The following is a 22,473-nucleotide window of genomic DNA, read 5'->3' as shown; positions in this document are numbered from 1 at the left end:
GCAATGACTTCAACTAAGCGTTTCCTGTAACTGTTGGTCAGTCTCTCACATCGGTTTTGAAGAATTTTGGCCCATTCCTCCTTACAGAACTGCTTCAACTCTGTGACATTTGAGGGCTTCCTAACATGGACAGCTTGCTTCAGGTCCTGCCACAACATTTCGATGGGGTTTAGGTCCAGACTTTGACTAGGCCATTCTAAAATGCAGAATTTCTTCTTCTGCTGCCATTCTTTTCTAGATCTGCTTGTATGTTTAGGATCACTGTCTTGCTGCATGACCCACTTTCGGTTCAGCTTCAGCTCACGGATGGAAGGCCTGACATTCTCCTCTAGAATCTTCTGATACAATGCAGAATTCATGGTTGTGTCAATGATGGCAAGCCGTCCAGGTCCTGAGGCAGCAAAGCAGCCCCAAACCATCACACTCCCACCACCATGCTTGATGGTTGGGATGACATAAACGTAACGTTTCTCATTGAGGCCAAAAAGTTCTACCTTTGACTCGTCTGTCCAGAGAACATTGTGCCAGAAGTCTTGTGGATCATCTATGTGCTCTTTGGCAAACTTCAGACGGGCAACAATGTTCTTTTTAGAGAGCAGTGGTTTCCTCCCGACTATCCTTCCATGAACACCATTCTTGTTAAGTATTTTTCTGATAGTTGAGTGAACACTCACATTAGCCAAGGCGAGAGTGGCCTATAGATCCTTGGATGGTACTCTGGGGTTCTTTGTGACTTCCTTGATGATTTTCTGGTTTGTTCTTGGACAGATTTTGGTAGGATGACCGCTCCTGGGAAGAGTGACTGTGGTCTTGAACTTTCTCCATTTGTGACTGTCTGACAGTGGATTGGTGGTGCCCCAAATCCTTAGAAATGGTTTTGCACCCTTTCTAGACTGTTGAGCATCAATAACTGTTTTTCTGAGGTCGTCAGAGATTTCTTTTGATCGTGGCATGACGTGAGTTTGGTGAAGACCAAACTCACAAAGTTTCTAATCTTTATATAGGGTAGGGCCTCCCAAACTCACCCCTGAAGATCTACCCAATTATTTAAACGCCTGATTCTAATTATCCCCTTAATTGAGCTGATAAAACCAGGGGTTCACTTACTTTTTCACATACCCTGAATCTTAATTACTCATTGTTTGTCTAATTCATACATCATTTTGTTTCAAAAGACATGGAATTGGTTAATATAAACCCTATTGGATATTTAAGAAAATATTGGGTTTGATTCAAGAAGGCTATCATGGTAAAACTATGGAATTTCCATAATTATCACTGGGGTTCACAAACTTTCTCGGCACTGTATATTATTTTCCAGTGTAACTATTTCAGATTAACAAAGTTAACATGCAAAACAGTACACTCTATAAATAATGGTAGTAGAAATAGACAAAGACAAGCTTACTATGAAACGTTTTCTTTTGAAAATCCCCCAATCCCAATGTAAAAATCAGTGTTGTAGAACATGTACCAATGTCTCTACGGGTAGTTGTCAATACCATAACTATTTACAGTTTTGCTGTTTGAAGGTTCTTTAAATTTTCCTTTTAGCACCTTTTAGTCCAAAATGACGCTGGTGCTCTTTCCAAATCAAAGTCTTAATAATAATGAACTCTGTTCTGACAGCTAAACCCCATCTGCTGGTACACAAGATACAGGTATCATAACTGCAATTGCTGCAAGTTTTGTGAAAGCAGGAAAGATGTCGGAATAGTTCTCAATAAAAACCCTGCAAGCCTCATCCATGATCTTAAAACCATGATTTTTAAGCATGTGTTTTACTTGTCTGAATTCTTGGCTGAGAGTCAACAGGTAAGATGCTCTGATACAGATTACTGAGTCACTCTAATACCAGGGACGTGCACAGTGCTATATGGGACACTGAGACCTCTCTGGCTTTTTTTTTTTTAAAACAAGAATGCAGGGAGTTAGGTTACCAATTACATGTTGCATTGCACAAAACTACTTCATAATATAAATACAATGATTGGATAGGGATGAAAAGGGAAAATGTTGTCTTTTACATCTGCGTTTAAGGCCCGCCGCACACAGCCCGACTCAAGCCGTCCTGACTCATCTCATCTGAGTATGCACAGATTCTGTGATCAGTTGTACTCAGTTTTGGTTTGACGTCACAATTGAGTTTTTCCTGACTGGATGTCGGACATTGCTAAGGCTGCATTACTGACCACGACTAGATACTGGTGATTACAATGTATGCAGATTTAATTAATACAGCCCTGTACACATTTTTGCATTAACTTAGCCCAACATAGCTCCCCTCATATTATGCATGGCATCGTATGGTGATTAGACGGTGGAGACAGCGCCGCGAGGCAACCAAAAGAAGCGCTTAACCTATTAATTTAGCTATTGACCATTTACACCGTGCAAACGTTTTAGGCAGTGTTTGACTTTTTGTATAGTTTGTCTACTACACTTTAGCCTGTGGTAAATAAAATCCAACCTGTTGATTTTTATTTGACTGTTTTTTTCTCAGCGTGTGGATCTAGGGGCTTGTGATTTGTGATCTATTGGAGATCGACGCACCGGTTACTTCTGTTTTAGCGCAGTAAGAAAATATAGGCTGCCAGTAGATTGATATAAAAAGGTAAATTGATCATTTACCTTTGATTAGTAAATGCCTAAAAAAACAATTCAAATGTGCACATATCTGGTATTTTTGAACTCGGGACAATCAGAGCAATTCAAGACTAATGTATTTTTACCTGTGGAACTAAAGCTGTCAATATTCAGCCATCTTGTTACAAGTTACATGACAACTACGTCACTTAAACCTGCTTCACCATTGGTTGAAACCCTTATGACTAATCGGTCTCAGTCAGTCTTGGTCGGCAACCGCCACACACAGACAGACTGATCACATCAGAACGAAACTGCGTCTGAAAAAGATTCAACATGTTCAATCTTCAAATCTGAAGACATCCTGACTGAAATCTGCATAATCTTGGTTTTAAGGGCACACACAGATACGATTCATCCAGACTCTGTACGGCCAGTTGAGATGAGATGTCGGGCTGTGTGCGGCGGGCTTTAGAAATTCACTGCTGTTATCGTTTGCTTTTTATTAAAACGTCCTGCATATATAATGCAGAATTATGCGTAAACGCGACCTCTGGAGATGACACCCTAGAAAACCTAAAACAAAATCTGCATTTATTCATTTGAACTACCCCGAGTAAAAATTAAGAAAAACAACCAAGATCGTTCCAAAAGTTTTATCTTTGGTGAGAAGTATTAAGCATCCTGGCAACATCAGTCCGCAGGTATTTTGTAATGCTGGGCAGACTGTAAGCAAGTGCCAGTCATCACTTTAATTAAAACAAAATGTGGACACTACCATGTTCCTTAACACAATTCAAATATAAAGTAGGACTTCTGATTTTCGGTGTTTTCCAACGACTTTTGTACCCTCCTTTAAAAATTCAGTTGATATCTGTTAAGCCTTTTGTGTATCTCCATCACAACTGAGAAACATGTTAATAGTAAAACTGATTTAATTTACGGGTTTTTATCTGTGAAAACTAAATGGGCTTTTAAATCGTACGTCTTACTTTTTCATTTCAAAGCAGAAGCGACTCCTCACGCAGAACGATTGTAATAAAGTGTGTCCAGCATAAAATACTTTATTTTTCATTATAGCTTTAAAAAAGATTAGTCTCTTATTAACATGTTGCAATCTCGTTTGTACGTTCTGCTTGTTAATCAAAAATTAAGGCTTGGCCAATTTAAAAGCCAATTTAGTTGTTTCATAGAAAAAAACCTAAATTAAATCAATTTTACTATGAACACGTTTCTCAGTTGTGATTGAGATTCACGAATGGCTTAACAGTTATCAATTGAATTCTTAAAAGGAGAGTGGAAAAGAAGTCGGGTTAAAACACAGAAAATCATAAGGCCTAAATACATACGTATATATTTACATATAAGTGAATAAAAACGTTTTTGGTATGTTAATGCTGACAGTCTATACATTACCACGACCTGAAAACTCATCAATTCATCTCAACCTGACAAATACTGTGTCGCCAAAATAAATAGTCATGTATAATAATTAAGATGTGTGTGTTTATATACAGTTAACAGTTGATGATGATGATGATGATGATGACGACAACAACAACAACAACACCACCACCACCACCACCACCACCACCACCACAGTGACAATACAATACAAATTTCAGTTATATTGCACTCTTCATGCAAGCATTCCAGGGCGCTTTACAAAATAAAAATAAAAAGCCTGTGTCTAATATACAATCCAGCCACAAATAAACAGACCCAAACAAATATGTTTTCAAATAGGATTTAAAAAGATTAAATTGTGCTAGCATTCCTGATATAAATCGGGAGCAAGTTCTAAAGATGAGGGGCATTTAACTAAATGCCCTGGCTCCTACAGAGTTCAAACTAATTTTAGGGACTGTCAGAAGATTCACATTTTTCAATCTCAGGGAACGACCAGGGATTAATGGGGTCAGCAGATCTCAAAGATAAGACGGTCCAAGACCATGTAAGGCCTTATAGGTAATAAGAAGAACTTATTATTATTATTATTATTATTATTATTATTATTATTATTATTATTATTATTATTAATAGCAGCATCAGTAATAAACAAACAAATAAAATTGATGCAATAATTTTATCAAATAAATAAAAACCAAGATTAAGACTAAATCATGATTAATTTTTTTTAAGCTGCTTGACAGCCCTAATTAATATGATTCAACACAAAGGTGTCATACCATGTGAACTCATCACATCTGGGTGTAACTGCATGCATTTCGAATTAATCACATTTAATTTCTACAAAACCCTACAATTCATTTGTAAAGTTCTGGAATGCAATCGTGATAATGATTTTTAGGGATAGCTCAATGGACTCTGTTAGCCTGGATTTAACTCTGTAGATTAATTACAACAGAAGTTATTAATACAAATTTGTCCAAGGTTGTATTTTTGAACAGATGGACAAAAAAATCAAAAAATCAAAAATTCTGTTTGATTTCACATGGATTGACACACAGTGCAAAACCCAAAGAAAATGATTTTTTTTTTTTTTTTTTTTTTTTATTAGCTACATTTTCTATGTAAGGTAGAAAAAAATAATCGTAATATGATTGGAAGCTGCCAATCCACTTTCTTTTAGCAACTTTCAATACAAATTGCAACCACTAACAGTGGCCATTGCAGGCAGCAGTTGCTCAGATTCTGTGAATTAACTAACATCCTAGCACAATAATAACTTACTCTGTGCTGCTGGAGGTTGTAGCTGGTACCCAGTCAGCTGACACCATCCCGCAGGATAAAGATCGGGAGACTCACAATCGACCCACTGATCGTACTCATCCTCCCACCCATCAAAATGAATCCGCAGCAGGCGGTGGACAATGCGGGTCACAGTGGCAACACACACGAGGCGAGGCTCCATGAGATCCACAGCTTCCACTTTCATTCCCTTTCGAAACCCGTGATTAGGAACCTCCTGCAGGAGAATGTTACAGACATGTGAAGAAGGAGAGACGCTGCACTGTGCCTTAACCCTTTGCGGTCCATTGTCGGACTGGGTCCGACATTGCAATTATTCCTCACAGGTCCTTTGTCGGACTGGGTCCGACATCATTATAGCAACGCAATAAACGGGTGTCTAGTCGTTTTTTCTCCGGAAAAAGCCGAGAAAACCATTCAATTGCCGAGTGGGAGCGACAGGAGCCGAGACAAGTCGAAAAATAAATAAATAAATAAAAAAGGCGTATCTCATGAATAGTCATACATGGTATCAGGTATCAGGTATCAGATAACGGGGGCGGTCTGAAGTAAACAAGTTGGCTGACTGAATCAGCGCACAGAAAACACAGACATTTGCAGAGCTTTTTTGAGATGTTATAGTAATAAAATAATCACTTGGATCGCATTATTGAGGAGTTTGGTGATAAAACGAGTGATCCGGAGATGATCGATCGGTATGTACGACTATTCATATTATTATTATTTATTTCTTACATAGGTGAACGCTATAGCAAACGAAAGGGTGGGGCGGGGCTGGAGATGCCTAGTGAGTGCTTTGTTGATATGCAGGGCCATTTAAACCCGTTTGACTGTGAAAAAAAATACTTTTAAACAGCGCGTATAAAATTAACTGCGCGTGTGAAAATTAATTAGACCTGGCGTGCCTGACGCGTAATAATAAATGGACCGCAAAGGGTTAATGCTGCTTCATACTTCAAACTTGTGACCACTGGGTGCAACACAACCAGCTAGAGTGTAGAAAACATTAACTCTGGCGACCAGTCTCCCTTGGATCTCCACAACTGAAGACTAGAAAGCTCCCTCAATGTCACAAGATTGAAGTATGAACCAGCTGCTAGGTTTTAAATTACTTATGTTGCATGGTAAACAGGTTTGTAGGGGGATGATAATTTACTGTGACACTAATTGTGATGGTAGTAACTGTTTTCCCCGCAAAATTGTCATATGGATGCTATACTTAACCCTTTGCGGTCCATTGTCGGACTGGGTCCGACATTGCAATTATTCCTCACAGGTCCTTTGTCGGACTGGGTCCGACATCATTATAGCAACGCAATAAACGGGTGTTTAGTCGTTTTTTCTCCGGAAAAAGCAGAGAAACATTCAATTGCCGAGTGGGAGCGACAGGAGCCGAGACAAGTCGAAAAAAAATAAAAAAAATAAAAACAAAGGCGTATCTCATGAATAGTCATACATGGTATCAGGTATCAGATAACAGGGCGTTCATAGTAAACAAGCTGGCTGAGAGCGTCAGCGCACAGAGACTATCATGGACATTTGCAGAGCTTTTTTCAGATGTTATAATAATAAAATAATGACTTGGATCGCATTATTGAGGAGTTTGGTGATAAAACGAGTGATCCGGAGATGATCGATCGGTATGTACGACTATTATTATTATTATTATTTATTTCTTACATAGGTGAACGCTATAGCAAACGAAAGGGTGGGGCGGGGTTGGAGATGCCTAGTGAGTGCTTTGTTGATATGCAGGGCCATTTAAACCCGTTTGACTGTGAAAAAAAATACTTTTAAACAGCGCGTATAAAATTAACTGCGCGTGTGAAAATTAATTAGACCTGGCGTGCCTGACGCGCAGTTAATAAATGGACTGCAAAGGGTTAATTATGTTGTACTACATTTCAGAAGCGATTTAAGATTTCACACAGATTCTTACCTTGTTGAATAGTTTGACTGGTGCTGCTATGGATCCTACTTCCCTGAGGTAGTCAAACCATTTGAATGGGAGTTTTGTGTACCCTGTAAAAAAATGATAAAACAGATTTTGTAATCAGTGGATTCCTGGAACAGTATTATTATTATTATTATTGTTATTTTTCTTAGCCCTTATCCAGGGCGACTTACAGGTATTACAAAATATCACAATACAACGTATCACATTACAAAATATCACATTACAGACAAGAGCTGCTATAAAGTACAGTAAAATCAGTACAAAATGTGACTAAAGAGTTAAATTGTAAAAATATTTGCTCATGAGTAAATTTCATTAAGAGCATGTATTAAGTAGAATAAATGGATAAGAACGATTTCAAATAAGAGCGATTACAAAAAACATGAATGCAGATACCTTTAAGAGTAAAATCAAGTACAAGACACAGAAAATAGTTATAATTAAGAGCAGTAGTAGAATACAGCTCAGTGTAAGTACAAGATGATGCCGGTACAATTTGGTGCCATAAAGTCCAGTATAGACGAGAGTTGTGAGGTTTAAAGATGCTGTCTGAACAGGTGTTTAGAATATTACAAACTGTGATCAGTCAGCTATTGCATCTTTTCAATGTGAAATGCTCCAATAATATCAACACTTAGGAAATGTGGATGTCTTTGTACTATTTATGAAAATCCCATGTAACTGAATACTACAAGTGTATGCGATTTGTTAGTTGTGAGCGAGTTAAGCGATGAAGAATTCTTGAGCAAGAGCCCCATCTAGACACCCCTCGAAGGTACTCCAACCACAACATAATAAGAAAGACAGTTGCTTTGATCAAGTGTCTTGACTGAATCCATGTTTACATGCCAGTTCCAACTAGCAACACAAATTGGTTTCACTGGCAACAATAATGGATTGTTTCAAGCCTGTGGTCTTACAACAGAGAACCGTGTAATCAGTGTGGAAAGTACTGTGAATCACTGCATTTCAAACTAATGTTAGCTTTCCTTTCCAAACACAGTCCCACTATATAAAGCTTTTAGTCACACAGGCTGCAATCTGCTTTAACGCCAAGTAGCTATGCAATTCAAGCTTGTTACAGGATCCTCCTATCAAATATCCTTTTGCTTTAACAATTCAAGACTGCTAAGCAACAAATACTATTCATTCCATTTATAATCCAACTGTAACAAAATCATTTTTGCCTCCCAAACAAAGCACAAGGCTACAATGTGTGATTCTAAGTGGAGGTGTCTATTGGTCTGAAAAACTTTAAATTTGAACTCATGGATGGGAGCCATCATCTCTGCAATTCTCTTCTTACCTTGGAAATAAAAAGCTTAACCACACAATGGGGCACATGTACCAAGATCGACCGATTCAGCGCTAAATTGGTGGAGTGTAAAGTAGCACTCTGCCATGGCACAAATTTTACCCCATCCCGAATGTATTAACTGACCCAAAATAAATAAGGCACAGTGTAAGCTGCTACATTTAAATGCTTAAACTAAATATACTTAATGAAAATGATAACTTAATTGAACCAAGTTTATTATACAATTGTACATAATGAAACAGCAGGTATCGAGCTATAATTTCATCCTCCGGGAGATCAAAAAGGGTAATGCGGACCCTAAATACTCTCCCTTCTCAGTACTCTCCCTCTGTTCCTGGGTTGTTCAGGAGCTTGCAATCTCCATCGTAAGAAATACATTATGACTACTGCCATAATTCTCTATCCTATCAGCTGCTTTCTGACTTTCTCTTTGCGCCCAAATAAGAACAATTTGAAATCTGACTTATTTGTGGATCCTTTCAGAGCCAGCACAGCTGTTCGCCACTTCATAAATCTTGTTTTAATATCACAGACTTAATTTACAAATAAGCCCCACCTACAATTTGTCCATGCATATAATTAAGGCTTGACACGCCTTAAAGTGCATGGCTAATCAGTGGCAGAGCACATTTTGGCGGTGATAACACAGCCTTAACTTGCCAAAAGTGTCATGATACATACGGGGCACAAATGCTTGATACATGACCCCCATTGTGTGGCTTGATTCTGCTAATTGGCGTACATTTTAAATCTTCTGCACCTAGATAGTGATGCCCTCTAAATCAGTGTTCCTCCCAACACCGCCTATCCACTGGTTACTATTTCTTAAATAAACAAAAATAACAATTTCCCGACAAGTCACCCACCAAGATATGGGTTTCTGAATGCAATACAATTAAATTCATGTTTCTTAACATGCTGAAACATAGTTAAAAGAACTACAGATTGTTATTGCAGATTTTGAATAAAACAGTGGGCCCTATTCTGTTGATCTAAATATCACCACTGTTTCAAATCATTAAAATAGCACCCACCAGCTGTTTTAAATACTGTACTAATGTTGGTACATGGGAGTGTAAATCAATTGTCTCAGTTGAACAGACCATGACCTTCATATACTGTATATAGCTCATACTTCTTTCCAGTTATGTATTTGTTTGTTTGAAGGTTTTTCCATATACGAATTATTCCTATTATTCCTATCCGGTCCAATGTCGGACCCTGTCCGACATCATCAGAAAGACGCAAAAAACGGGTTTCTAGTCCTTTTTTCTCTGGAAAAAGCCAAGAAAACCACTCAATGGCCGAGTCGGAGCGACAGGAGCCGAGACAAGCCGAAAAAAAAAAAATAGGGCGTATCTCATCATACTTGCCCCTGACATCAGATAACGGCGGCCATAAGGAAACAAGCTGGCTGTGACTGCATCAGCGCTCAGAGAATATCACGGACATTTGCAGAGCTTTTTTCAGATGTTATAGTAATAAAATAATGACTTGGATCGCATTATTGAGGCGTTTGGTGATAAAAACGAGTGATCAGGAGATTGATCGGTATGTACAACTATTATTATTATTATTATTATTATTATTTATTTCTTAGCATATGTGAAAGCTATAGCGAACGAAAGGGTGGGGCGGGGCTGGGGATGCCTAGTGAGTGCTTTGTTGGATCTTTTAAACCCGTTTGACTGTGGAAAAAAATACTTTTAAACAGCGCGTCTAAAATTAACTGCGCGTGTGAAAATAAATTGGACCTGACGCGTCTGACACGCACATAATAAATGGACTACAAAGGGTTAAATATGTTCATGGCTTTGTCACTTGAAAGGTTCACCTCGGGGAGGAGTAAGCTCAATCTTGTTGATTTCACAGAAGCCAACAGGGAATATCGAAGGGGAGGTGGAATGATAGCAAAACCAGTCAGATCCATCTGCTGCTTCTGAGCCGTCAATCCCAATCATTAGGTATCCATCAGCGAGTACCTAAAGTGAAGAAAAATAACAGTTAACAAACAGAATTAAAATATTTGAACTAAAAATGTACACCTGTAATATTGATTAAACACCATGACAAATCACTCTCATCAAATGCAAGTGTACACCTAGTTTTCAAGTATGAATTGGGGAAGGCAGGCAGTCACACAATACACTGCACCCATACACCATATACATCTAAAATGTCCTTTAGCATTTTAAAGTGTTGTGCAGCTTACATTCCATGTCAAGGCTGTTCTGAAAGAACAGTTAGTTAACTCCCAATGCCCCATACTTAATGCTCAAAAAAAACTGCTAAGTTATTTAAAGGCTATAAATGTAGCAGCTGAACAAATAAAACTTGGTTAGAGTTGATCCTTACCTTTCTTACAGTAGCTACACATATTGCAGAGAGATTTAAAGGGTCAATTGCTTCCAGCTTCATCCCATCTTTAAACCATTCCCCATTTTGGTCAACCTCTTTTACCTGCAGATCAAACACAGAATCAAGGGTAACAAAAGGAAAGATGATCTCATATTACTAAAATCAAAATTAAAAACTGTAACTCAGTAAAAACAAGTGATGATTACCCATAAGGAACAAGTACCTAAAATACTGCACATGTCCATAATTTATAAGTCATTATAAAACAAGTCTTATTAAATACTGATGATATATAGTTTGAGGATTTCAATAATTGTCTCTACCTGGCATTTGACATATTTTTGTAGATAAAAATACACATGCACTGTTGTGGTTACAGATTTTCATTTTAACGACAGCAGAATTTAGTTTCTTACCTTCATAAATAATTCTGGAGATGCATCAATCTGACCGTCCTGTTTCTTTGAAACATCTGAAATTAAATGAAGTATTATGGACTTTTATTAAATAAAAAAATAAAAGATAAATGACTTTGCTGCAACAGGCTGGATTTACAGTGTTGAGTCGACTTAAAATGGATACTTTAAACCAATAATAGGCACGTGGGGAAATAAATTGCATTTTACTGTTGTAGTAGTGATAATGATGTATTCTAATGTACTGTGAAATTCAGTTTTATTTAGATAGTTAAATTTGGTTAATTACATTAAATATGTAACAGCACCAGTTGAGTTCAGCATTTGTTGTATTGATTAACATAATCAGCTTATAATAAGATACCATTTAGTGAGTCCATAACAATTCAAAACCAAAAGCTTTTTGATATATAGAACTTTATTAATGTAATAAGAAGTTATATATAAAATTGCAGGGCCTGTGTTTTATCATTTACAAAAAAAAATAAATAATAAAGTGCCCATAAGGTAAAACAAATCTTTATCAGGTGGGTAAATTCATTAGCATACTAAAATGGACAGCACCGTATTGTCTTTTACAATGTACAAGTAAAATACTAATTTATTCTTGTACATTCACAGGCATCGAAATTTTTATTCTGTGTCGCTGGTATTGCTACATGTATTCTCTGTTGCCGATCAAAATCCAGTTCATACTAAAAATTAAAATACACTGACTATTACATTTAGTAGAGCTCTGAATAAGATGATAAAACATTGTATTACTGAAGCTTTTAGCAGGCAGCATTACAATAAAAATCATGAAAGTTGTCTTACGTTTAATTATAAACAAAAATTATGCTTCACTGACAGTGAAAATACTAACCTTAATACAAGTTATGCTGTTAAAGCTGTGTATCTTTACCTAACTTTCTTTCTGCTCTTTGCAGTGCTTTTTCTATATTTTTATGTGTTGGGGTGAGTTGTATTACACTTATGTTTTAGCTGCAAAAATTGATCTGTGAACAAAGCTATTGTTTTTAAACCGGTAATGTGGGAGAAACATTCTCATGATGCAAAATGAACGAAAGCGATGGGGGTACCGCGTGGAGTCTCATATGCAGATACTTCAAAGCAATGCTATAGAAGTGAAAGATGTGGCTATTTCCTGATAATAAAAAACACTTCCTGTGGTGTTGCACTTTTACTACCGTGGCCCAGCTGCAATCAAGACATGTGGTGAAATACCAGGAAGTTTCAATGGATTTTAAATCCTTGGTTAGCACTCCAATTAGTTATTATACAATTCTTATAAAAGCATAAAGCACATTGTGTCATGCCTACCTGATCGTTTAAATCTGTGCCCAATGCTTCGAGACCATCCAATAGGGTGGATGAGGGGGCTGTACATGTGACACCAAAAGTCATCTGTGCCGTCCTCACTCTCTTCGTACACCAGCCGCAACCGGCCCCCGATGACAGTTTCAAGAATTGCTACCCGAGTCCGGCACAGGTGCGTTTTATCAACCACTTCCACTCGCATTAAAGCTTTAAAAGGATACTGCATGCTTTCTTGTACCTGCAAAACACACGTGAATGTTACAAGGGGGACTAGGAATTTCACTGCAAACCACACTAGTTTTCCATTAGTTCACATGCAGCCTACCTTTGTGGAGAAGTCTGGGGGAAGAGTTTTGGCACCAGTAAGTCGCTTCACAAGAAAAGCTTTCCAGTTTGTGTATTTATGTTGAATTGCTAAAAAAATAAAAGTAATTATAAGCCATGCAAGACAAAAATAAATACAGTGCAGTCCACTTATAAGAATCACATCCGTCCCGGGTGTTTTGATTCTTATAAGCGGACCGATATGATTACTGTGGTGTAGAATCAAACTTAGTATGAGAATGAGAAGAGCTTGTTCCCTGGCTGCAGTGTAACGGGTTGACCACTAGATGTCACGAGTTCCCGCATGTATGCACGCCCACGAAAAATCCACAGCTGCTTTCCTTAACAAATTATGGATAATAGTCAATTGGTTAACTGCTTGTTAAAGTGAATGACACCTCAATAGAAATGGCTTAGCCAATAGCTTTGTGATGGGGGTATAGAGGTGTAAGGAAGCAGAAGTAACAAAAAGAAACCAAAACTTTTAGTAAGAGCTCTAGTGTTTGTTCCACACGAAGTACTGTTAGTTAGTGCTCCAGCTAGAGCTAGGTTTATTTTGTTTATTTTTTATTAGCGGTTGTTTCGCCACCGCAGTGTAAGAAAAATAAAACCAACACCGGTTTAAAACTGTAAATCAAGACTAGAACCTGATAATTTACACTGTCCTCGGTCACTCTGTGGCATTACAATTAGCAAAAGCGTGCCATCAGCAGTTTAAATACAGTATACAGATGTCAATGGTGCTCAATCACTGAGGACAATACATCAAAACAAGTCCTCGTGGGTAAGCAGCTTGTTATACGATCATGGTTATGACTTGTTTACTCAAGGCTGCAGAATCCTATTTTACTACAGTATACTTGAGAAGCGATCGTCTCGTGAGGGAGCCTAGTTTAACTGCTGTGCGGTGTGTCATGTAATGGCCTTTGAATTAAAATGACATTACAGTACAGTGTTTTACTGTCAGGACTAACACTGCATTTAAACATCTATGGCTTACTTATTTTCTGTTGTGATGCAAATCTCAAGAGTTTTTCATTAAATGGAGATGCAAAGCGCTGCAATCCCCACCCCTCCTCCTCACTGCATTGTCTAGATGCACATCACACAATAACACTGCTGTACTCAGTATGTAGTCAATAAATGTGTATTCACATTTTCACTAACAGAGAACACAAAAAACATACCTTCACAATGCAGTGGCGCAGTCATGTTTGATTACAAACAATGCAGTGTTTCCTGCATCATTGCACTATCCACGCTGCGTACGTGCCTAATCACATGAGATGTGATCAAATTCAAATTCAAAAACATCTTTTATTGGCTGTACACGTCATTGCACTTGATCAAGTATCGTATTACATGTAGTCAGTTTGTCCCGAAATGATTCTTATAAGCAGATTGCTTGATTCTTACAAGCAGATTATTTTACATTGGATAGTATAGGAATTATTTGGTCGCAGTGGTTTTGATCACTATATGCGGTTGATTCTTATATCAGTGATTCTGAAACAGACTGCACTGTAAATAGAAATGATAAAATGTACACTGTTCCAATTTACTTTTACACAAAGTGTATATATGCAATCGATTACTTTCATATACTTAATAAGTGAACTGTTTTGTTTCTTTGTCATTTAATAGAACCACGGTTTAAATATTTAAATCCTTACATTTTGGTGGAACAAGAGGCTTCCCACTGGTCGCACACCAGCCAACAGGGTGTACCTCAGGGACACAGAGATTGCACCAAAAGTCATGGCTGGTATCATTATCAAACCCTTCATACCGGAGCAATGCCTTGAAGCCTGAAAGAAAGAACAAGAAACCGTTAATAAAACATAGTACAACACCACAACAAGGACGTTTTCACACTATATGCCTCCCTTTTACTGTAAATTACTTATTTCAAATCATGTGTACAATAGTGATAGGTTAGGATGAGTTTTAGAAGAAAAAAAATATGTTAAACATGTTAAACAAAACTTAGTTAATAAAGTTGAAACAATAAAGTTGTAATAGAAAAAAAATTAAAAAGGTCCAACAAACTTAATTATTGCTAGACTTTAAACTGTGCTTTGGGATTTCTAATAGAAAAATAACTTTATACAGCAGCAGGACTATACTTAGTCTTAGATCTAAATGGTTTCTGAGATATGAGGCTTTGAGATGCTGCTGGCAGCAGTTTTATAAAATTACTAATAAGAAAGAGCAGTTTTTCTTGCCAACGACTTAACTTGACCGAGAGAATCACAAAGTACAGTATGATATATCAAAGAGTCATTCTCAACCGGTCACGACTTAAATATTGCAGTCATTTAGGTTACAGGTCAAAGTGAAGAGTACCGATAGATGGAAAAATGCACAAGCCACACACACAGTGTCAAGCACATTTATTACATTTTTTTTTAAGATTAAAAAATACAGAGGGATCTTAAAGTCAAGTGCATTTCTAATAATACCTGCTGCACTAAAACTTAATGGTTTGTAACCGTTGCTTCTGCTGCTGCCCTGCATCCCACAGAAAGAAGCATAATTCTTAGCTTGTTGCATTTGGTTATACCTGCTAACTTGACAATCCCTGCTATCCAGTAGACTTTCGTTGGCAGGTTACTATCTGTGTTCGGTACTTCTACCCTTACACCTTCAGCTACGTCACCCCAGCAGGATGACATGGGCACCTATATTTTACAACAAAAATGTAAAGACATTATAAAATCAAATCAAAACTGCCTAAAAAGAATAGAGAAAACAGCAGCAATTTCACAAACTAGTTCTATATTGTAATACACTAGTCAGAACACAAAATAAAAATGAATTAATGAATATCATTATCTAGCAGATGCCTCAGGTCTATAATTCATTACAGTAGACTTATCTTCCACGGGTGGAGCACATGTTGTTCTGATAATCTGGATAACCAATATTGTGTGCTGTATGATCATCAGATTTTGGACAGCATATTCTGGTGTAGCAAAGATAACTCCACTCAAAACAGCAGACCACTATCATATCTAGGAATGATTGGTCAACTGGTCTTGTATTTTTAAAGTATATTTAAAAAAAAAAAAAAAAGCAGCTGATTAAAGTAAAGTTGTATACAGTACATAAAAATAGAAAGCTAATTAAAGTAAAGTTGTATACAGTACATTAAAATAGAAAGATGAAAGGTTTAAATGTCATACAAAGTTTATTCAAATGTCATACTAGAAATAAACAGATATGGTGCTACTTACATGTTTAAAACAGGTAATAGGTGCTCCAACACTGTTATTGCTGTTAATGTAATGACCCCAATTAAACCCTGAAACAGACATGTAATTGTTAATGGCAAAATACATATAAATGCCTGCATTGCAACATTTAGCTCTGACAGTACACTACCATTAAGTTTATATGTAGTAGTAGAAGTTCTATTACGATGATAATTAGTTTGAGGTGCAAGTAGTAATTGTTGCTAAAGATACATTTTATTACTTTTTTGGCAATAATTGTACAACACTTGAGTAACTCTGCTAATGTGATTGTAAATTAATACATTTATGTACACCAGTAAAATGAAATACAAAATAATTATGAAACTAATTAAAAGCTAAATAAAACCAGATTTATTCCTATAATAAAAGCAGCAGTAGACAGACAGTGAGTGTAGTAACCAGTGGCCATGGCTGTTTAACCAATAGGCCATGGCGGTAAATAAGGTGTCGCACCAAAAATATTCAGTTACCTTACATTTCACCATCTACTGAATATACGTATAAAACTATGTATATTAAATCTTCTGTAACTGTCTGAATGTTTTTGGTGTAACTATATGTAGTAGCAGCAGCATTACTGGGAACATTGCAGTACTTGGAGTCAGTGAACAAATGCTCTATATAAGCATAGCCACACAGCATTATGAACTCCTCGTTCAATAAATAAATAAATAAATAAATAAAAACATTGCTACATTACTCAGCTTGCCACTTACACAAGCAAACATGACATTTTAAATGTAATAGCCATTAGCAATATGTTATGATGATTTGTGGATTCCTTAATTAGAGGTTGCAAATTTGAGTGTGATTTTGTGATTCAGTTGTCCTGGCGACCTACACAGAGTGCTGAACCTTGGCTACTGTATTCACAGCATTAAGTCTGAAATACATTTTCAACAGACTTTAGTGTGTCATGAATTGAACTGACAATTAGGCCTACACCATTTAGTTTTGGTTTGGTCTTGTTCAGTCAGTGCCGCCTAATCGGAATACTGATAAACGGGATTGCTGCTTAAATGGGATGCAACTCTGGGAGACGTTTCTTCCCAATGCTATTTATGTTGTTTAATCGGGACGTCACGTCGTTTAATTGGGATACAGTACTTTCAAATGATGAACGGAGATCGCTTTTCAGAGCAAGACAGGTTTCCGTAGCACAGTGCAGTCAGTGCGTGATTATGCTGTGACTTGTGTAAACTATGTTGAACTCTTGAAGAAGGAGGAGTCTCCTGTGGTTTCTCAGGCTGCTGTTGCAGAGAAGGCATGTCAACATCGCAGGTGCGATTAATTTTGTTTAGAAATAAAAATAAAAAACATTGACTTGTATTTTAAATTATGTATTTAATACATTTAATCATAATATGATGTGATTTCATTCTTTTTCTTTTCATTAAGAATCAAAAAAGTGTGACTCAGGTTGTCTCAACTGCCTCTCGTTTAATTAGGACAGTCGCTTATTTGGGATATTTTTCCTTCTACCGAGGCATCCCGATAAAGTGGCATCAACTGTACAGCCTCCTGACATGGCTGCATTAAAAGGTGCTTCAGAAATGTCCGGTGAATTGTATTAAATCATATTTAGTAACTTCAGTTTTAAGATAACAAGTTTATTTTTGTGCTTACCAGTTATTATTATACATTCTTGAAGCTGATACTGTTTTGCAGCATAATAAATCAAAATTTCAAGACCAGGCTATGAAACCTTACCTATTTTTAATTTTGCTTGGTTCTGTTGACTTGCTTGGTATTGGGCATAAGCTGCCAATTTAGCCACTAGAGGTTGTTTCTGTAATACTTTTGCCTTCTTTGTTGGAGGTTTACCCTGCAATTATAAAAAGACAAGTTTTCATCTGTAAATTGCACAATAAAATACAAAAGCATTCTCTTTGTTTGTTAACACCTATTGTTGTTGCTATCTAAAACCCTATTTTAAAAAACTGTGTGGCTTTTCTGCTAACAGGATACTGTAAATTAAGCTTCTGTGCCAAAAACAGTTTTGGTAGACTTTTGATACCGATGCAATATACTGTACGACTCCAGCAGACACAGTGGAAATAATTTCAATATCAATGTAACATGCAATTAAATTATTCAGTGTTTATGTATTTTTACCTGGAGTCTGGCCAGAATACTGGCTTTCTTGGAATTAGATGAATAACTTCTAGAGCAGGAAACGCTGCAGAAACGTTTGGTTTTGGAGTAAAAGGCGTCTCTCACCCCAACCATACCACACATTTCACAGGTTGCTGAATAATAAACACAACAACAACATTTGGTTATGTTCTTTAGTATATTAAAAACATTATAGATGTATTGCCCCATACAGTTTAAAAACATGATTAGCATATATAAAAATACCATGCTGAAATATCAGCTATCTAGGTGTTCCCAGTAACATGTTCTCAGTATAGACCAAAAATACCATGTTTCATAGACCACCTGACTTAAATTAGTTTATTTTAGATATGATTAAGTGAATTACACTTGTTGAAAATTACTTTTGTTAAATTAGCAAGAATGATGGTTTTACCACCACATTTATTATCCATGTAAAAAAACTGAGCACTGTAATAAAAAACAAATTTAATATAACAGTTCTGCTTAGTTGTCTCAAGTCCATGCATCCAGTTGTACTCCATGTGTTCTAAATGGATGAATGAGAATTAAAGACATACAAATTGTGTCAGAATCTGTGTTACCCCTACGTTATATAGATCCATTTCAGCATTAATCATTCAAGTATGGATGGTAGCCTTAGTGCTTATGAGAAGTATGTGCAAAATGTAAGGTTAATACATATGTTTCGTATTCAATATTCATTCAAAGTATTTTCTTTGTAAATAAGAATACAAATAATTTAAGAAGATTCTTTAAGTTCCTGATTGGTAACAAGCAGGTCAAGTATTTCAGAGTTTCATTTTAACACATCTAACTCCTGTATTTCTTCAGGCTGCTGAGATGCAATCCGGACATACCTTCTAAACGTCAGCTCGTAAAGTTTTCTATAACCTGCACGCTGGCAATTAGAACAGAAAAGGTGCTTTTTACCTGATCCAAGGTAGTGCCTTGACGTTAACGTGCCGACGTTTAGAAGGTGTGATCCCGCCTGTCTCCAAGCATCTGTCCCGGCTATTGCTACAGAACCGTAACATATAAATATTCACCAAACACAGTTTAATTTCAAAACGAGACAGCAAAGATACAAAGGACCGCACAAGAAAGTCACGGTCTGTAATGAGTTTATTATATATTTAAAAAAAATAAATAAACAATGCTCTGTATCGTTTTAAATACTGTCAATACGGAAAACAGAATTCTACTGATACCTGTATTGGTATACTGGTATGATGTAGTCATTCAGTGATACACAGAGTTTCAGCAAAACAGTTGTCGGTTGCCCCTTAAACCTATGCAGTAACACCCAGCATCTTATTCTCAAAGAATTTAACAAACAGTCTATAATTTACTTCTATTTTTTTGAAAGGTGAAAAACTATTTTAAACTAGAACCAAATCAACCAATTTGTTTTATTCTGCAGTTGTATGCTTCACCTAATATTACGTTAACAAGATTTTTTTTATCTTTTTAATTACAAAACTACAAACGCTTTGAGAATAGGGAACCCCTGTGTGCTAAAAATTAAAATGTGCATGAACCTGTTGAGTTTCTGAGAACTTCCCAAAACATTTTTTTGTCACTCTAGAATTCATAAAGTACTATATTTTTCAGTAGCTTGCTAAACAAGTAGATGGACAATATAGCAAGTTGCTAAAAAAAATATCCTACTGTTTTACAAAGAGTACAAATATATTACAAAAGTAAAACACACTACAGGTGTTATTTGGTGAGACAGACAGACCAGAACACTTTAAAATTAGGGAACTGTTGCCCCTTTCCTTTTCTTGAACATGTTCCTCTTGTTCGGCCAAACAGCTCTGTCTTGTTGTGCAGTTTCATTAACATAGCTTCCAGCTCACATCGAACAAGCAGAACATGCTTCTGTCTGTACCTCTCGTCAAATGACACCTTTTATATTTCAAATACAATCAGGTGCTACCGTAGAAATAATGCACTAACCCATGCCTGCTTTGCCATCGGGGTATGTGTAAACCTGTCCATTGTTCTTGATGATTGGTAGGCTTGCTGGCATTGAAGCAACCTCCTCCTCGCTCTCTTCTGAGCTGGAGCTGCTACTTGTGTCCTCACTGCAACTGTCATAGCCATCAAACATCCCGAAGGAGTCCCGTCTTTTCCTTTCAGACCGCGGAGTATGTTCAGTCTACAAGAAATTAAAAATAAATAAAAACAATTTTAGAAAACCTTGTGCAATACCTGATGCTTTCACATAAGCCCCTTTCACACTGGCATGCTCTACCCGGGTTGGAACCTACCAGTGTCAGGAACCGGTGTCATGCGGGTCAGCTACGCTATTTCACACTGTTTTTGATAAAGCAGAGTTGATCTGGGGGACAGACACAAGTAAACAATACCTATATCAATTGTTGATTAGAGCAAATGTTTCTTCATCCCTGCTGTAATTTGGCTCATGGTATGTCTCAAGCAACAAAAATATGGCTAAACAGAATAAACAAAAAAGATCCTTGCGGAAGTGAAACCTTCTCCATGCCTGGCTGTTTGCTATTTCGTTAGCCGGCATGCATTTTGTCTCGCTCAACCTGGGTCAAAGTGTGTCAATCCTGAGGTGGGTAGCTGGGACCCGACCCAAGTATGTGGTTTCACACTACGCGGGATTGTGACCCGGGTAGCCAGAACCCAGGTCTGAACCTGGGTAGAAGTGGCATTGTGAAAGGGGCTTTAGTTGACTATTTTGGTATGATACAACTTAATGTTGAATGCTAGACACTTTCAATAAGAAATGAAACGTCTTGCATAAATGGAACGTCTTGCATAAATTAATGCATGCAAAAAGGAAGAAAATACCCAAATGAAGTGGACAATACAACACTTTCACTTAGCAGGATTGTTGAGATGACTGTCAGTCAATGTATGATCTGAAGCGCAAATGCAACAATTATTTTTAATCGTTGCTCCCCACTACCAATACAATATTCAGCGAAAATCTGATAATTGTAAATAATTTAAAACGTTTTATTTATGTCTCATCGGACTATAAAGTCACAATCCAACATACAGTTTCTAAGAGAGTGGCAAACTTACTCTTGGTATAAAATTAGGACAGCTCAGGTTCATGGAAGCAAGACCTAAATTAATCGTTAACAACTCATTTTCACTTCATGTTGTATACATACGCTAAAATGGTTTTCTACTCGTTGTTTTTAAGTACTTCATTAAAAAAAAAAAGTATTTCATACATATCAAGCTTCAAGTACCAGCATGATAAAATCTCGTCGAACGCAGGTTTTTTTTATTTATTTATTTATTTTACATTGTGTGTTGTGTTAGTACCTTGAATAGAGCATAGGGAAAACAGATTAGCCACAATTCGCTTTGTCTGGAACATGGAAGTACAGTATGTGGTAAATACATAGCAATACTACAACACGCTATCGCATTTCTGTATTCAATGCAATTCATTTTTTTCCGAAACTAAAAATAAAGGAAAATGTATAATTTGTGATATCAACAAAACCGTCTTTGTCTTAAAATAAATTCAAGCTATACTATTGAAATATACGCTACGGACATAGCCTTAGAACTGCAACAAGGAAGCGTTTCTTATAATTCAGCGCTAACCATCTGTGACGGGCCTTCACGCGAATTCAATGTTGTTTAGCATACCAAAAATCTGTGTAAGGAAGCGAAGTGTGTTTACAAACTAGAAGATGCATCTCCCAGCTGGCAAGCGGTATTTGTTAAATAAGGCAAGTTGTTTTACCTTTCGTGTGACAGAAGGCCGCTCTTGCTGCAAGCTGACAATCACAACAACAAAGGAAAAACGACCAGGTTTGTTCCTCTAAAGCAAATTGCAAAACCTAATTTCCAAACTCACCAAATCCCTCGTGTTTTCCATCAGCCCCTCATGCAGATTCTATTTACCTGTGCCTGACTGTATACAATCTAAACAATCTCAGACGGAAAATAGAACTGAAAATCAAACTAAAATTGGACTCCTGCAGAATATCAACAAAAGTATCATATCTACAGCTCCCATGCGCACGTGCTTACCCACTGCTTGCTCATTGGTTGAGATAAGGAAATGGTCATTAATACAGTCCCTGTAAAAAGACGTTTGGCCTCTTG

At 37.0% G+C, this 22,473-nt stretch overlaps 1 protein-coding gene across 9 annotated transcripts in view; it reads right to left on the bottom strand.

The window, feature by feature from the left end:
* Nucleotides 1-22,473, bottom strand: part of LOC117424186 (MBT domain-containing protein 1) — a 28,473-nt gene extending 6,000 nt beyond the window's left edge. For 2 of the 9 annotated variants that reach the window (XM_058992475.1, XM_058992478.1), the window contains exons 1-15: nt 22,399-22,472; nt 20,329-20,530; nt 19,300-19,386; nt 18,364-18,497; nt 17,959-18,073; nt 16,228-16,295; nt 15,555-15,672; nt 14,665-14,799; nt 12,993-13,081; nt 12,671-12,905; nt 11,348-11,403; nt 10,929-11,033; nt 10,408-10,555; nt 7,238-7,320; nt 5,281-5,515 (exon numbers count right to left, since the gene is read on the bottom strand). In XM_058992475.1, the coding sequence (XP_058848458.1) occupies nt 5,281-5,515; nt 7,238-7,320; nt 10,408-10,555; nt 10,929-11,033; nt 11,348-11,403; nt 12,671-12,905; nt 12,993-13,081; nt 14,665-14,799; nt 15,555-15,672; nt 16,228-16,295; nt 17,959-18,073; nt 18,364-18,497; nt 19,300-19,386; nt 20,329-20,530; nt 22,399-22,437 (1,849 nt within the window). In that variant the 5' untranslated portion in view covers nt 22,438-22,472. Of the gene's footprint in view, nt 1-5,280; nt 5,516-7,237; nt 7,321-10,407; nt 10,556-10,928; nt 11,034-11,347; nt 11,404-12,670; nt 12,906-12,992; nt 13,082-14,664; nt 14,800-15,554; nt 15,673-16,227; nt 16,296-17,958; nt 18,074-18,363; nt 18,498-19,299; nt 19,387-20,328; nt 20,531-20,642; nt 20,714-22,108; nt 22,171-22,222 lie in introns of those variants that run through there. The other 7 variants (XM_058992477.1, XM_058992480.1, XM_034040321.3 and 4 more) reach the window with 6 other exon arrangements.

This window comes from Acipenser ruthenus, chromosome 19, assembly GCF_902713425.1.
Source record: "Acipenser ruthenus chromosome 19, fAciRut3.2 maternal haplotype, whole genome shotgun sequence".
NCBI lineage: Eukaryota > Metazoa > Chordata > Actinopteri > Acipenseriformes > Acipenseridae > Acipenser > Acipenser ruthenus.
Note: the sequence above shows the minus strand (reverse complement) of the source record. Positions and strands in the feature narration are given on the sequence as shown.